The sequence below is a fragment of the Gouania willdenowi genome, chromosome 6 (genome assembly GCF_900634775.1).
Source record: "Gouania willdenowi chromosome 6, fGouWil2.1, whole genome shotgun sequence".
Taxonomy (NCBI): domain Eukaryota; kingdom Metazoa; phylum Chordata; class Actinopteri; order Blenniiformes; family Gobiesocidae; genus Gouania; species Gouania willdenowi.
This window is the reverse complement of record NC_041049.1, coordinates 27846441-27863737: the sequence shown is the minus strand read 5'-3', so window position 1 is coordinate 27863737 and position 17297 is coordinate 27846441. Positions and strand designations below refer to the sequence as shown.

At 43.5% G+C, this 17297-nt stretch overlaps 1 protein-coding gene across 1 annotated transcript in view; it reads left to right on the top strand.

The window, feature by feature from the left end:
* lamb1a (laminin, beta 1a) overlaps window positions 1-15981 on the top strand; it is a 29919-nt gene extending 13938 nt beyond the window's left edge. Inside the window, exons 16-33 of the mRNA XM_028450406.1 lie at window positions 1953-2073; window positions 2162-2363; window positions 3277-3420; window positions 3499-3730; window positions 3848-4011; window positions 5372-5596; window positions 5677-5894; window positions 6472-6568; window positions 6697-7066; window positions 7138-7313; window positions 7476-7696; window positions 9460-9585; window positions 9648-9792; window positions 9871-10078; window positions 14707-14848; window positions 14920-15096; window positions 15151-15310; window positions 15801-15981. Of these exons, the coding sequence (XP_028306207.1) occupies window positions 1953-2073; window positions 2162-2363; window positions 3277-3420; window positions 3499-3730; window positions 3848-4011; window positions 5372-5596; window positions 5677-5894; window positions 6472-6568; window positions 6697-7066; window positions 7138-7313; window positions 7476-7696; window positions 9460-9585; window positions 9648-9792; window positions 9871-10078; window positions 14707-14848; window positions 14920-15096; window positions 15151-15310; window positions 15801-15940 (3268 nt within the window). The 3' untranslated portion in view covers window positions 15941-15981. The remainder of the gene's footprint in view (window positions 1-1952; window positions 2074-2161; window positions 2364-3276; window positions 3421-3498; window positions 3731-3847; window positions 4012-5371; window positions 5597-5676; window positions 5895-6471; window positions 6569-6696; window positions 7067-7137; window positions 7314-7475; window positions 7697-9459; window positions 9586-9647; window positions 9793-9870; window positions 10079-14706; window positions 14849-14919; window positions 15097-15150; window positions 15311-15800) is intronic.
* The last annotated feature ends 1316 nt before the right edge of the window (window positions 15982-17297 follow it).

Below are 17297 nucleotides of genomic sequence, written 5' to 3'. Positions count from 1 at the left end.
CAGTTCGATAAGTAATTCAATAGTGTGGCCATATCCTGTGAGACAAACTATCCTCTTCTTAAAGTTCCACGGTGGAATCCATCTGAGAGAGTTCGGAGAGTTTGGCTCCTTTTGTCGTTAACTGCGGCTTCCAATAGTGCTGCCAGCGTAATCCAATTTTGCGATAATTCAGGAAAATGCCAGATCCATTCAGCATAAGACCCGATATCATACATTCCAATCTGGGGATGGACGTCTTCCACATCCTCAGGACTTGTGAACTCTCCCATTACCTGTCCTTCTAGTAGAGAAATTTGGCCAAAAGCGAAGAAAGACCAGATAATCAATTCCATGATTAGATTCTGGATTTTGATGCTGATAGAGGCTCCTGTTAAATTTGAACAAGACAAAACAAGACAAAAGAGCAGCAAGCAGGGAAAATGAGGGAGAGGGAAAAATAGCAAGCAGGAAAAAGAAAAAAAACACTTAAACCTATATTTTAAAATATGAGTGTGTTACACCGTGGTCCTCCTGAGTCACATAAACCTGAATGTCTGTGTGTGCTTGCACCTGTTTTGATGACATTTTGGGATGATTTTATGATATAATTCACACCAGGGCTGGTTGAAGGCAGGCATTTATGAGGGGGCAGTTAGAAATGTGAAGGGGGCATCATATGTGCACATCATGCTCCAGCACTTTGTTTCCCCTGTGTTTATGGCAACAGTGTTTTCTTATTTGAATTGGGTTGTTATGCTGCATTTTATTGCACTCAGAACCCAGAAAAATTGACAGAACGAATTGAAAAAGTGCAATAAAACGACACTTGAGCCACCGTTAGACGTAAACAGTCACTTTCTCCACAACTTTTACTTTTATGTGCCATCTAATTTGGCATGTGTGTTTCTAAAAGTGCAGAATAACTTTATAGTGGTATTTCCATCCCCACTCTGTTCATTTGAACGCCACTCTGTGTTAGTATAAATACCCGTATAGTTCAATGCACTCTCGACAGTCTATGCTTCACTGAAGCATGCAGGTGCGTTCAAGTCTTACTTAAAGTGTATGATGTTTCTCTCTCTTTCTGACCCAAGGAGCTAATATATATTTCCCCAGCAGGCATTTTTGCTCCTCAAAAAATATAAAACAAACATCAGCTTGCTGTGGCCATCCATGTTTTCCGAGGTTAATGAATGAAACGCATTAACTAGGAGGTCGAAATTGACGACCCGGATCTTTTTGGGTTCCGAGTACAATCGAATGCAGCATCAGCTACAGTATGTGTCCAACCCCAAACTAGAGAAGTGAATTGCACTTAGTCAGGCCTCTAAAATCAGACCTGTCCAGATTAGGTGTTACCCGAAGACTAAGCTTCTGCTACTATAGCTCCTAAGGTCATTGAGGCATTGTTAGCAACCCAACAGTTAAAAAATCTCCTTTCTTTCCACTCCACAGGAGCACTACACTTTTTAAAGGCTCTGAAAAACAGATAGATGCATTACACAGCCTTATCTTTCTCTTTGTGAGCTGCAGGAAGCTGGAGTGGAAAATAATTAAGCTGGCTTTGTAAAAACCGCTGTGATTAAATGAAACAAAGTAGTTGTGACTGAGAAAACGCAGCTGCTTCTTCAAAGTCTTACCGCTCCGTGGCTGCGCTGAAACCTGACACCACACTGTCTGGCTATGTCTTGTCTCATTTGCATACTAACAGTGATTGGACGTTTACTGAGAGCTGGGGGAGGTGGGAGGTGTGTGTGTGTGCACTGTCAATACACAGAGAGATATCTTCTTTGTGTCCCCTTTTCCGCTTTTTTTCCGGCTACTTCTAAAATTTGGATTTTAGGGGGCCAGACATTTATGTATTTGCTCCTGCGTAGAGCCGGCTTTGATACACAGACAAAATGAAATATGAGTGTGCACTTTGTGGTCCTTATCGATCTGTATTTAACACGACTTGTTTGTGAGTGTTTCAGGTATGTGGTCCTGAACAGACCGGTGTGTTTTGAGTCTGGTTTGAACTACACGGTGCGTCTCAGCCTTCCGCTCTACTCAGCCCTCAGTGACGTTCAGTCTCCGTACACACTTATCGACTCGGTAAGGAGCTGAGTCACACTCGGGTGTCTGACTCAGACCGTAGACTCTTTAGTCTTGGGCTCATCAGTCTGTTTCACTTCCTCCTCAGATTGTTTTGATGCCCCACTGTAAAAACTTGGAGATGTTCTCAGCATCAGAGGGAGGCGACTCGGGGGTAAACACGGCGTGGGAAACATTCCAGCGTTATCGTTGTTTAGAGAACAGTCAGAGTGTGGTGAAGACACCCTTGATGGACATCTGCAGGAACTTCATCTTCAGCATCTCAGCCATGCTGCACCAAGGAGCCCAAGGTAGTGCTCAGAAACACTCTAAAGGTTTCATTTATCAACCCTGAATGAATCCAACTTAAAGACCTTTGAAGGATAGTCCCTGTTTACTGCCCTCTGGTGTTCCATTCTTCTGTTAAAAGTAACAAATCTCTCTTTGTAACACTTTATACATAAGGCTGACATTATCCTGTCATTATTATGACATGACACCTGTCATCAGAATGAATAAGGTGTCTTGAAGGCTGTCATTAGGTGTTGTTTGTTATTCGAACCCTAACTTCATTACCCTAACCCAAACCCCACTAGATCCCTCCACCTAACCCAAAAATGCCAACATACATCCAAAGGAGTCATAATTTAGTGAAATACACCATATTCATGCTAATGACAGATAATGACAGCTTAATGTCAGCCTTTTGTATAAAACTTCAAGTAAAGTGTAGGCCTGACATAGAAGGGAGATGAAAACAGAACCACGAGTGTGTTTTCATGGTTTTCATTTTTCCAACATTAAACCAAACTTCTGATGGGACAGAGAGGTCACGCCCCCAGCGACCGCACACAGACAGGATGATGGTAACCTGAGAAATCTGAACCAGCTCTTCCTCCTGATGATGACGATGAAGATGATGTTTGGTCTCAGGGTGCGGGAAACTGGTGAATGTGTGGAATGGGAGCAGGAATCTTCCTTCAGGGTTTATAAACTTTCTTTCACAGCTGCTGTCCTTTACTTTAGAATCCACTACTCAGTCTATTCCTTTCCTTGATTTGAAGAAACCGATGTTGGAAAATCCCAAACAAGTAAAAGACAGAAATGGAAAATCACACACTGTGTACACATTTATGTATTTACAGAGAAAGAGGATAAAATGTCTCTTTATTTCTTTGCATTGCAGCTTTAATGCTTTTCCTTGTTTTGGACTCTGTTTCCCAGAATGCCTCTGTGACCCTCAGGGCTCGCTCAGCACCGTGTGTGACCCGAGCGGCGGTCAGTGCGAGTGTCGGCCCAACGTCATCGGACGGAGTTGCGATCGCTGCGCTCCGGCTACATTCCAGTTTGGACCTAAAGGCTGCCGAGGTCAGAGGTCACCTGTGTGTGTGTGTGTGTGCGTGTATGTGTGCGTGTGTGTCTGATGTGTACTGTTGTGTGTCTCAGAGTGTGATTGCGACACTCAGGGCTCAGATGGCATTCTGTGTGATCAGCTGAGCGGTCAGTGTATGTGCGTGTTGGGAGCATACGGGCGTCGCTGTGATCGCTGTCTTCCCGGTCACTGGGGTTTCCCGACCTGTCGACGCTGCGCCTGTAACGGACATACAGAGAGTTGCAACGCTCACACCGGGCGCTGCGAGGACTGCGGAGATCACACAACGGGCCACGCCTGTGACAGGTGAGCCTCTGGTCTGTCACTGTGTGTAAATGTCAGTATCGCTCAGAAAGTAAACTACAGAAGCTTCTGTGGCACTGATGTACTTCCATACGCTCTCTGCAACACCGGTACTAACAGGTGCCTGGACGGTTACTACGGTGACCCGGTGCTGGGGTCTGGTGACCACTGCCGACCCTGCATGTGCCCCGACGGACCAATCAGCCTCAGGCAGTTCGCCAAGAGCTGCTACCGTGGCGACAGCTCCCAACAGGCCGTGTGCATGTGCGACATTGGATACAGAGGTAACGATTGCTGCCGAAATAACCTATTATTGACCATTATTGACCCATAAAGCTGCAGTTTGTAACTTTTTTTTGGCATCATTTGGCCAAAATTCATTATCATCTTTGAGCATATAACCAAAGGGTTCTGAGTGGACAGTGAATCTCTTCTCCTTCTTCTGGCTATGTAAATGAAGTTTATAAATCCAGGAGCGTCTTCCTACAAAGATGTGTGCTCCATGAGCTGTTTTTGGTATTACTATTGGCTGCTCGAGTGAAGTTGGGCGCGTTCAGGTACCATCGATAGTAAAAGTAAAAAATAAATAAATAAAATAAAATAAAATAGGGGAGTCGTGGCCTAGTGGTTAAGGACGCTGGGCTTGTAATCGGAGGGATGCCGGTTCAAACCTCACCTGGGCCATCACTGTGAGATGTTGAGCAAGTCCAAACTGCTCCCCAGGTGCCGCAAAATGGCTGCCGACTGCTCCCCAGGGATGGGTTAAGATGCAGAGGACAAATTTCAATGTGTGTAACAACATATATATATGACCAATAAAGGCAAAAAGCCCATTTTAATTTAATTCAAAAGTGTACTGATGGACGTCCTAGCAAAAGTTTCCATCGCAGCGTTAGGCACAACAGTTACACAGCAAATCAAGCAGGAAAAGGCAGACGGAATACATTGCGTGTAAACCTAAGAGAAGCTTATTCAAGGTTAATTAATTTTGCACTGCAGTCTGGATGTGGAGTGGTGGTTGTCAGTCCGCTCAGAGCGGCTCAGGCAGCTGGGATCAGTGCAGCCACCTCTGTGAGTTCTCTGGCGGGGTGGAGCGGATGACAGCAGCCGCTGCTCAGGGCAGTAACTACAGAGTGATGCGTACATTCATGTCTCTGAAACACCAGAAAAATCTCCAATAACACAAAATAAAGTCCATACATTTGTCACTGGTTGAGAGCGTTCACAAAAAATACCAGTATGGGAGGTTCAGTTACGGGGTTGGTTTCAAAATGGAGCGGAGAAATGATTCTACAAACTGCAGCTTTAGGCAAACTATGAACTACAAACCAAACTACAGACCAGAGAGGGGAAGCCTTATTAGGTTTTCTTTTCCTTCACATGAAAAGACTCCATCATCATAAGCATTGCACACAATACAATACACTACATGACTCCAACAACACACAAAACAACAAAAATACATTTCATTAATTTCAAACATCTTTCAGGGATTTTTCTGAGAGTCTGTACTTTGGCTGATTCCTATTCCTTCCAAATGTATTGATGTGGATAGAAGGTTTCCCTCCTCTGGGAGATTCCAATGGTCTTATAGGTAGGTAGTAGTGGTTTATGGTTGTAACCACATGCTCTTCTGTCCCACAGGTGCGCGCTGTGACGAGTGCTCACCTGGTTACTATGGTAACCCGGGTGAGGTAGGGGGTCAGTGTCGGCCGTGTGAGTGTAATGGTAACATCGACGTGTCCGACCCGAATGCCTGCGATGCGCGCAGCGGGGAGTGTCAGCGTTGTTTATATCACAGCGAGGGCTCGGCCTGCCAAAGCTGCAAACTGGGTTACTACGGCAATGCCCTACAGCAGGACTGCCGCAGTAAGTAATTTCACATGCTTGTTGTTCACTCACCATCCTTTGTACTTATCCTATCCCTGTGTGTGTGTGTGTGTATGTAGAGTGTGTGTGTAACCGTCTGGGCAGTGATTGGTCCAGCTGTCCATCAGCTGATGTTTGTCACTGTGACATCAGCTCCGGTCAGTGTAGCTGTCTTCCCAATGTCACCGGACAGCACTGTGACCAATGTGTGCATGACACCTGGAACATGGCAAGTGGACAAGGTTGTCAGAGCTGCGACTGTAACCCCAAACACTCATACGGCACGTCCTGTAACCAGGTAAGACTCACTATAACCAGGTGAAACTCATCTTTAACCAGGTAACACTCATCTTTTACCACTAACTATTACCTGTAACCAGATAACACTACTTACAATGTTGACACTCACCTGTAACCAGGTAGCAATCAACTGTAACTAGGTAACACTCACATGTAACCAGGTAACACAACCCATAACAAGGTAACAATCACCCATAACTAGGTAACACTCACATGTTACAAGGTAACACAACTCGTAACCAGTAACAATCACCCATTACCACGTAATAATCACCTGTAACCATGTAACACTCACCCATAACCAGGTAACAATCACCTGTAACCAGGTAGCACTCACCTGTAACCATGTAACACTCACCCTTAACCATGTAACATTCACCTGTAACCATGTAACACTCACCCGTAACCAGGTAACAATCACCTGTAACCAGGGAGCACTCACCTGTAACCAAGTAACACTCACCCTTAACCATGTAACACTCACCTGTAACAGGTAACACTCACCCGTAACCAGGTAACACGCACCTTTAAACAGAGGTAATGAAATTGTGATTGATGGTAGTGATTTGTCACAGATCAGTGGTCAGTGTTCCTGTCACTCTGGCTTTGGAGGGAGAACCTGTAACGAATGTCGGGAGCTGTTTTGGGGCGATCCAGAGGTCAAATGTTATGGTAGGTTTAGTTGTAAACATTTCCAAACTCCAGATTTTACTATCCTAACTTATCTTAACTAATTTGAACTCAAGTGAACGAAATGAAACATAAATAGTTTGTCCCATATTTTCCACCTTCTCTCTCAGCGTGTGAGTGTGACCCTCGCGGATCGGCGCTCCCTCAGTGCCACGCCCTTAGCGGTCAGTGTGTGTGCTTGTCGGGGGTTTCCGGGCCGCGCTGTGACATCTGCGCTCGAGGATTCTCTGGAACGTTTCCCGACTGCCGTCCGTGCCATGACTGCTTCACTGAGTGGGACAGTGTAGTTGGCTCGCTGACCAATCAGACGCACCGGCTGGTCCATAAGATCCAGGCTTTAAAGGCCAGTGGGGTGGGCGGAGCCTACAGGAGCTCCATGCAAAGCCTGGAGGAGAGCGTCGCTGAAGTCCGGATCCTCCTGGATCAGAACCGAGCATCAGAGCCTCTGAAACACATCCAGACCCTTCTGCAGGAGGCCAGGTGACCCCTTCTGAACCACACACAGCTGTTAGTATCAGACCCCTTGACCTTTGACTTCTGTGCGCCCTCAGCGACCTGACTGAAGCTCTGAGTCACCGTGTGAACCAAACGGAGCGTGAGCTGAGCGAGCTGAGCACTGAGTCCAACGGTAAACTGGATTCTGTGGTTTCTGATGCTCACAAACTGGAGCGGACGGTGTTAGAGCTGCTGGATCAACTGGAGATCATCAAGAACGCCCATGTCTCAGGTCCTAGTCCCCATGATCATCGTCTTCATCATGTATCACAGCTCTGTGTTCCACCCTCTTTCACTTATCACTGTGGCTCCAATCTTGGTGAAGGAGTTGTGTGTCTGTTGAAGCGTGCGTCAGTGGCCACGTGCTGATATCCATCCATTGTCTCTCCTCCAGGGGCAGCAGAGAGCATCTCCAAATATTTCCGTCAGTCTGAAGAAGCCGAGTCTCGAGCCAACATCTCCACGCTGGAGGTGGTGCAAGCATCAGCCGAGCTACGGAAGCTCACAGAGGACAAACTGAACCAGAGCAGGGAGGGCTTCCTCAGGAGACACACTGAGCGTGCTCAGAGACTGGACGACTTGGCCGGAGAGCTGCATACGCTCCACCTATCAGAGGTAAACATCATTGTGTCTGTGTATACATACTAAACATAACTGACATATTTTTTCTTTCCATAAATATTGTAGCTTGAAACCAGTGCAAGAGTACATTTCTCTATAAAAACAAAGGACCTTCTGCATGTGTGTGTGTGTGTGTGTTTGTGGAGCGAATTTCTCCCCGATGCGGTGTCTGTTCGACCTGAAACTTTTTTACTGCTTCCACATAGCCCAAGTGTGTGTATCCGTTATTTTGGACTTATTTGGTGTTGCAAAACGTTTATTTTTGTTTTATTTCACCCGGACGACATATTTATGTTTACCCAGAAGTGAAACCTATTCAGATTTTGACCTCAGTGTGAGGGGGGAGCTAATGCACCAATCTGTTTATTTACAACCTCTAATAATCAGTAGAAGAAGACCACATGGCGCCATGGTGTGCATCCATTATTTTGGACTTATTTGGTGGTGCAAAACATTTTTTTTCGTGGTACTTCGTGGTAGCATCATCATCATCATCATCATCGCTGCAAAGCGTGACAGAGTTTGATGCGCTGGAGATATGAGGAAATAACGCGGCCGCAGAGCTTCCTGTTTTAATACAGAGGGATGTTTGCAGTGAAACAGAACTATTGACTTCCATAATACACAGTTTTAAATATGAACAGTTTAAAGTGACCTGAGTTGAGCCTCATTAATATATGTGTGGGAACAGTTTCTGATCCATCCTCATCTGCATATGACAGCTTGTTTCACTCTGTTGTGAATCAAACTGTGACTTTATGTTGGACATAGTATGAAAATAGTTGAATCACTGTGACCAACGTGGACAGAAGTCTGCATCTGTCAGAGTTTTAATTAATTGTGCAGCAGCAGCTGAGTGATCACAGCTGCTGCTGCACGACACACGAGTCTGTGTTGCTTCAAATGTAATTAAGTCCATATTTCTAGTGCAAAATAATGTTTCACCTTATCGGGGCGCTGCACTTATACCAAGGTTAGAAGCGCTTAAGAGGAAAAGGTCTAACGCACACCGGAGAATGTGCGTAAAGCCAGATTTGAATGGGAACACCCACATTTCAGGGCTGCTCCACCCACAGTGCGTAACTGGGATGAATGTGCGCAGCGACTGACTTAAAGAACAGGGGGAGAATAGCACACAGCCAAAGACAGCGCTGCTGCGTGGCTTTTTGGACTTACACACATGGGAGAATAGAGCCTTAAATGAGTAAAATAAAACAAAAAACAAAACAATATTTATACAAAAAGTACACAAAACGACAACAAAAATGCACAGAAATATACCAAAATGCTCCAAAAACACACAAAATGAATCCAAATAACGTACAAAATAAAAACAGAAATGCACAAAACCACACCAAAAAAGATACAAAAATACACAAAATGACTCCAGAGTCACACTACAATGGCAACAAAAAACAATATTTATATAAAAAAGGCACAAAAGGACAACAACAGAAAAATACACCAAACGAAAAAAAATGTAAAAATGAGTAAATAAAAACAAACACATTTATCATGCGCATATCCCATAGAATTAAACCAGGGAAATTGCACACGCTATTTTACTTTGTACAAATAAACCCCTTTATAACACTACAGAGTACAGAGTATGTACACCTCTTTGTACATCCAACCTTCAAACACATAATTGACAACTCTACTTAAGCTCCCATTATATGAATGCGTACTTCCGACGGGCACTGTACTAGTATTAATGAATGAATGAAAGGATAAATGAGCTCCTAATTTCTCCACAGACTCACTGTGGAGTAGAGAAGTGTGACGGCGTGCTGACGGCCGCTGAGCACGTTTGGAAACAGTCCAAAAACTCTCAGCAGGAGATCCTGAAGGCGATGGAGGAGGTGGAGAAGCTCTCAGAGATGGTAGGTGTGATTCACCCTTTAATTTCATGTGTGTGTGTAACACTATCCTATGTGTGTGTGAGGTGTCGGAGGCCAAGCTTCAGGCTGACGAGGCCAAGCGAAGCGCTCAGAGGGTTTTGATAAAAACCAACACAACCAAAGAGAAGGTGGAGCAGAGCAACGAGGAGCTGAGGAAGCTGATCCGACACATCCGGGATTTCCTCACACGTAAATTAGCCGTCAGTGTTAGCATTATTATTCTGAATATTTATGTAATGTGTAAACGAGCACATACTGTGCTTTCAGAGGATGGCGCTGACCTGCAGAGCATCGAGCTGATCTCCAATGAGGTCCTGGCCCTGCAGATGCCCAGCTCTCCATCTGAGCTGCAGAACCTGACTGAGGAGATTCGAATGAAGGTGGGCGAGCTGGGGCATGTGGAGACCATCCTCCAGCAAAGTGCAAATGACATCAGCAGAGCAGAAACCCTCCTCCAGCAGGCACAGCAAGCCAGGTGAGCCTGCAAGGCCCCGCTCAGGGCCCTGAGTCATAGGTGGCAGAAGGGTCGTCTCATAATTGAGAGGTTGGGGGTTAGATCCCAGTGCAATACCTGTATGTGTCATTGACACTGAATCTTAAGTTGCTCCCAGTGGTTGATGGCAAACCAGTGTGAATAGGTGAATGAGCTGATATTGTGAAGCGCATTGACACTATCTATATCAGGGGTCACCAACCTTTCTGAAACTGTGAGCTACTTTAAAGCTAGTGAATAGTTCAAAGGGCCATCAGTTTAGAAAGCACTTAAGTAAGTTTACTTTAAGTTTCAACATGAAACACTTTATTTCTCCCTATTTATGCAATTGTTTAATTTTCATGACATTTCACAGGAAATCCTCATGTTCCTATTTTACTAGCCTCTAAAAACTTTAAATAATCGCAACACATGTAACATGTTTTTACTTTGTACAATTTACCCATTATGTAATATTTTTATTCCACAGATCTACTTTTTTGAACCACTCAGAACCCATATACCTAATCTATGACACTTAAAGCTGCAGTATGTACAATTTTTTTGGCGGTATTTGGTCAAAAATCCATAATCATCTTTGAGCATATTGTAATGTAAAGTGTTCTGAGTAGACAGTGAATCTCTGCTCCTTCTCCTGGCCCTGTAAGTGAGCTTTATAAATACAGGAGCGTGACGCTGGACTTCAGCCAATCAGAGATCTTTCTACCAGCAGGGCGATCCCGTGAGCTGTTTTAAGCATCACTATTGGCTGCTCGAGCTGCTCGTCAAAAGTCTGTGCACGTTCACGATCTGAAATAAAATGTGGTAAACCAGTTGCTTCCCTAAATCCTTTAGTGGCACAGTTTCCTAACCTGCTGTGGGGAATTCACTAAGATTGCAGCAATGATTAGTGCACGTGCAGAACTGGTGCAGAGCGCCTTAATTTAAATGAGCGTTTTGTACATGTTGTGTTAAACATGGAAGGTAAACGTGAGTGCACAAAAGCGAAAATAAAAATGTGAAGCTACAGAATAAGAGGAAATTAATAAAAAAATGGATAAATTACAGCAGATAGATAGATAGATATTCATTATTCATCCCACAGTGGAGAAATGTGCATGGATGTGACTGTAAGTGACGGATGGATGCAAACGCATTGCTGATCGTGTGCGTGCGTGCGTGTGAGACAGTGATCCGCGAAGGAGAGAGGGTCGCACAACCAGCTTTTTTTCTCTCTCTCCCTCTCTCTCACACACACAACTGGAACCTTTTTTCATCTCCGCTGTGTTTTCTGTCTACATTTACTGCAGCGATGATCTCTGCTTGTGTGTTTGCACCTGCTTGTCAGCCGTACTTTTTTCTGGTACTAAAACTATCACCTCAACAGTTCCAGATTTCATGAATCGCATTGCTCCCCCTGCATAAATGTACTTGCATTTCCTCCTCCCATATTTTTGCTCTCCCTGAGAGAGCCGCCTACTATGCATATTCATTAGGGGGAAACGCGCTAAAGGCAGGCATACACTGTGCGATTTTTGGCCCATTTTGAGCCGATTTTTGACTTGTGCGTCTATTTTTGGGATTGGGACGAGTCTCTGCTAAATGTCGTGCATGGTGTAGTATACATGGGGTCACGAGAAGCTATTAACACCTCACGACCAGCTCCCGATCAGCAATCGTATGGTCATAAACAAATCAAACATGTTTGAAATCCAGTCGCTCCTCTTGAGGGTATCTCACAGTTGAAGCAGTGCCATGGACCAGGTTGCCTTAAACTCTTACACTGCTGTTAGGACCGCTGTAAAATTGACGGACTGTACTGCCCACGTCTGTCCAGCCAGGTACTGGTCCATCACATTGCCGTCTTTTCTTTTTTAAAGCTCTTTTTGCTGAGATTTGCGACTGTTTCTCCACATCTGGGTTCTTCTTCTTCCTCGTCATTTGCGTTTTTTCATGGGGATTACCAGAAAACACCCTGGCGGAGGTCCCTCATCAATATCTAAGCTGTGGGGTGATGTAGTGACCATCTGTGCCCGTAAGATGGCAGCAGTACACCTTTAGATGAGAGATTAGCCACTGATACTACCATTAGCTTGGGAGGAGAAGCAGGAACAAGTGAGATTATGGCGCTACAGAGTGATATTGTGACGTATTCAGCAGTTCACAGCTCCACATACTAACACAGAACATGTGTGGACCTGAGTAGATTATTGATAATGTTGCGATGGTGAGATAAAACCAAGATCAACTAACCACCCTTAACGGGTCATTGCTGCGTGTCGGGAGCTATCCATGTGTGGAACTCATGGATAGTGTGGCGATGGTGACATAAAACAATAAAAAAAACTGGGAACGCAGTGACACTCTGCATGTCGGGGAGGAAGAGGAAGTTGCGTGTGTACAGACTGACGGGAGAGAAACCTGGAGGAACGCCAAAATACAATAAGAAATCCATTCAACTCTGAACCAGATAGATAAATAATAATAATTTTGCCATCAAAAGCCTGGTCTCAGTGGGTTTTTTTTTTTGTTTTTTATAAGGAAACAATGTTCAGATGTTAGAGTTGTCACTAAAGCAAAAACAATAGCTTTAAAGTCACTGACAGGGTTTTTTTTACAAAAAGGCTGTTTTCTCAGCTTTTTGCTCTGAAACTGAAGATTTGTGTAAAACTTTCTCTAGTCAACGGCTAATTACAAAAGAACGAAACGAGCCAGAAACAAAAAAATTTTTATGAAAGTAGAGGCTTCAATTTTTCAGAATCCGGTTTCAGATTTCAGATAGCCATAGTAGAAAATATTCTGTGGGTCTTTAAAAATCAGTCAAAATGTTCAAAAACAGCTGGCACTGAGGGGGGTAGAAAATCTGAAAATGGCTGGCACTGAATGAGTTAATGGCGACTCTTCAGAGTTCTTCTTCTTCTAATTTGTATGTTGCATTTCCGGAAACAAGACCCCGACGTGTCGTGAACGTACAGTGTGACTTAAAGTGACACTTTCAATAGTACAATGTCCATAATTCCTGTCTGCCACAGATACTAATATGAACTATTCAGCAGGTATTAAGCTAATACAGTAGTGAGGAGAAGAAAGAAATTAACATTTAAAATAACCTTTCACACTTAGGTCTTTCACAACTGCTTGTGCAAAGAAAGATAAAAACTAACAGTTACAGCTGCTGTAAACAGACCCTCTCTGAGTCAATATTAATGTCGATAAGGCAAACAAAAAATAAAATACAATGAAATAAAATACTTTTAAAACAGATCTGGCATCAGTTATGACTTTATCACGGGTAGAGGAAGCTGCCAGAGTAGCGCCTTGGACAAAGTTATTAGAGGTACTTTTCTCACCAGTTTTGCTGGAGCTCTGATTTAAATCTGCCTGGGGGGGTGGGGGGCGCGCAGCATTGATACGAGTGAGCCCCTCAGTGTGTGTAATGTTTAGCAGCACTGCATTCTTTACAAACCACATGATTCTTGTCAAGTTTACCATCTTTCTACACCTGTTTTAAAGCTTTTTGGTGCGTTATAAATGTCATCTATAGCTGCTGCTGCTCTCACTGACCTCTGTGTTGTAACTTTGTAGTGGTACCAACGTGCTTCCTGGTGTCATGTACCGAGTGCGCATCGTACTGAGATTGTATATGCGCATGCGTGCACATGCGCACTACTGGAAAATTAATTTTTGCTAAAAAAAAAATAATTCATTTTTGTTTATTTTTGTTTTCAAAGTGAACAAACACATGTTTTATTTGTTTATTGAATTAGGTTAGGGTTAGGGTTAGGTTTGGATTATAATCTCAGTACGGAGGTAAACTCAGTACGTGACACCGGCTTTTCAGTCCGTGTTCAAAACAAAACGCAAAGCATTGATGGTGCATTCAATGTGCCTCGGAAACACAGGATAGAATGAAATACATGAAAAAACTGCCCCGGGACCCTGAAAACAGGAACAGGCGTGTCAGAAAATGGATGGATGATGGATGGATGAAAAAATCGATGCAACCATGGATTTTACCAAAACGCAGTGACGTTTGTATCTAGATACCAATTCATATCGATTAATCTCCACATGCTTAGTGTGCATGTTCACCTTCAACCAATGGTATCAGATGCTGTTCCTCATGTGTCCACTGGGGCACACTGTTTCAGTGTGCAGCAGGAGGACCGACAGGATCAGTTTAACTGTGTTCATACTGGTTCTGAGCTGGTGGACATGTTAGGCTGTGATGAGTCCAGATGTAAAAATGTCAGTCCTATACTGCAAGCTAGAGCAGTAGCCCCCAAACTGGATGGCGCACCCTCTGGGGGTGCGTGATGACATAACAGGGGAACAAAAGAACAACCTTGGTTTATTGAACATAAAATATAGGAAATGTTTTAATTGCACTTAAAACACTTTATTACTGTTCTAAACTATGTCATTGCACATTTCATGTTACTTTTTAAGAAGATTAGTCCAAATTATTTCACTGTTTTAAAAAAGGTTACATTTTTTCAAAAGGGAGCCGCTACACCTCTGAGCTAGAGTGAGTTCGACTCCTGGTTTAACTAATCGTGTGCCGGTTAAACTAAACCTGTCTCCTGGTTGAACTAAACCTGTCTCCTGGTTGAACTAATCCTGTGTGACAGTGAGGAGGCATCTGGCGTGAAGAGCTCTGCTGAGGAGGTGAGGAAAGCTCTGGAAGAAGCTCAGCGAGCGCGGAGCATCGCCAGCAGCTCTATCAGACGAGCTTCCAGCGACATCCTCAGCACCACTGGACTGCTGACATCGGTCAGTGGGACACACATTGGAGCGTCTTTAGCACTAGTAGTTTGTGTTGGAGTAACTCGTGTTGCGTTCAGGTGCAATCAGAGACGGCAGTTGCAGAGCAGAAGCTGAACAACTCCACCCGGAGGCTGCAGATGTTAGAGCAGGAAGTGACATCGCTGAGAGACAAGGCGGCCAATGCCTCGCTGAGAGCCGAACGCACCAATCAGGATGCAGCGAGCATACAGAGGATGTCGGCCGAGCTGCAAAAGGTGAGTTAGCCATCATACAGGAGAAGACGATGACGTAACGCTGCATGTTTACAGGAAATGGACTCAAAGCTGAGTGAGAAATACGCTACCGTGGAGCAGCTGATTGGTCAGAAGGCAGGGGGCGTGGCCGACGCCAAAAAGAGGGCGGAGTCACTGCAGAAGGAAGCCAAAGAGCTTCTGTTACAGGCGGGAGGAAAGCTACAACTGCTGCGAGGTGACATCAATGACATCATCATGATGTTAATTCATAATCTTCACAGTGATGTCGGTCTCACACACACATTAAAAACATACATATAATGTTAAGTATAAGTCAGTAAGTAATTAAATAAAACATGTATAGTAGGTGGCGATATGAACCTATTCAAGTTGGTTGCAACACGCCCATAACCAAGAAAGAAGAAAACATACAGACTCACACAAAAATTCATGTTTATATACATTTTTAATACTGAAATAATTTAAGTGATTGAAATTGTAAAGTCGAAACTAACAAAACAAGATTGAGCGTGAAGGAGAGTATTGTTTGGCACTTTCATTACTGAATTCCAGAAGGATTTTCATAGAAGATGGTGTTAAAACACAAGATGTCAAAAATAGTGTCATATACACTTTAACTCGGAGGTCAAAGGTATCCCTGTTTCCCTGTTTAAAGCCTTCAGTTCACACTACGGGGGTTTGTAACGTGACCTTTGCCATTTCAGAGCTGGAGAAGTCATACGAGGACAATCAGCGCTCGCTGGAGCTGAAGGCGGAGCTGCTGGTGGAGCTGGAGGCGTCGGTGAAGGCCTTACTGCAGGAGATCAGCCACAAAGTCACTTTGTACAGCACTTGCCTGTTCTGACCCTGCTCACACTTTGCAAGTGAATAAAGTTACTAAAAGTTCGTCTGTTGTTTTCACACCCTGTCAGATGTCATTCAGAAGGCAGCAATGAAAGCTGTTCTGCCTGTGCAACAGTTTATGTTTCAAATATCCAAGGTAACAGGATGATACTTAACCATGCCCTCTCTTACCATGCTGGCTTTTCCCATTTCATCAAACTCAAATCAGGCTCAGAGCAGCGGTTCAGCCAATCAGCTGTCACTGATAAGGATAAGTATCTGTTCAAGGCTTAGATCATAGATTTACTGATCAGAGATGCTTCAACAAACTCTTCATCCAAACACTGATAGGTCTGATAAATAATCTGGTCTTTAACGTAAACACTGACAGGTTTAAAAACTCACATGGATCAGTGTGTGATCAGAAAACCTCAGTGGATTGAACTTATTTGTATCTATAACTGTGTTATAGCTGTGTTCATCGCCATGACAACTGTTGTGATGGTGATGAATATTATTTTATGGAGACGGTGTCAGTCCCCCGACCCATATTTCACAATGATTTTAACATAAAATCAAATAAAAGAGCTATCAATTATAAAAATCTGAAAAAAATTAAAATCTCAAATCTAGAAACACCAAAACATAAAACCATTAGATGTGCTCTATTAAATATTAGATCACTGAGATCCAAATCTCTACTAGTAAATGACCTTATCTCAGAAAATAACTTTGATTTATTCTGTTTAACTGAAACATGGCTGTATCAAGATGAATATGTTAGTTTAAATGAAGCCACTCCTCCCAGTCATTTAAATACTCATATGCCACGAGACATAGGCCGTGGAGGTGGTGTAGCAGCTATTTATCATTCCTCTCTCCTAATCTATCCTAAACCAAAGGCCAATTACACTTCCTTTGAAAGCCTGGTTCTAAATTTATCTCATATCGAATCAAAAACCTGCCAGCCAGTCTTATTTGCGATAATTTACCGTCCTCCAGGCCCTTATTCTGAATTTCTATCAGAATTCTCTGAGTTTATATCAAACTTAGTCCTCAGTTCAGATAAAATACTGATAGTAGGAGATTTTAATATCCATGTGGACAAAGATAGTGATAGCCTGAGCTCAGCCTTTATGTCCCTAATAGACTCAGTTGGCTTTTTTCAAACTATTAATGAAGCTACTCATCGTTTAAATCATACCCTTGATCTTGTTCTAACATATGGCCTTGATATTAATGAACTAAAAGTCTACCCTGAAAATCCTCTGCTATCAGATCACTTTTTAATATCATTTAACATTATCCTAGAGGATCTCGCACTGTGCAATAAAATAGTTACAAGTAGAAATCTGTCCAACAGTGCTGTGGCTAAATTT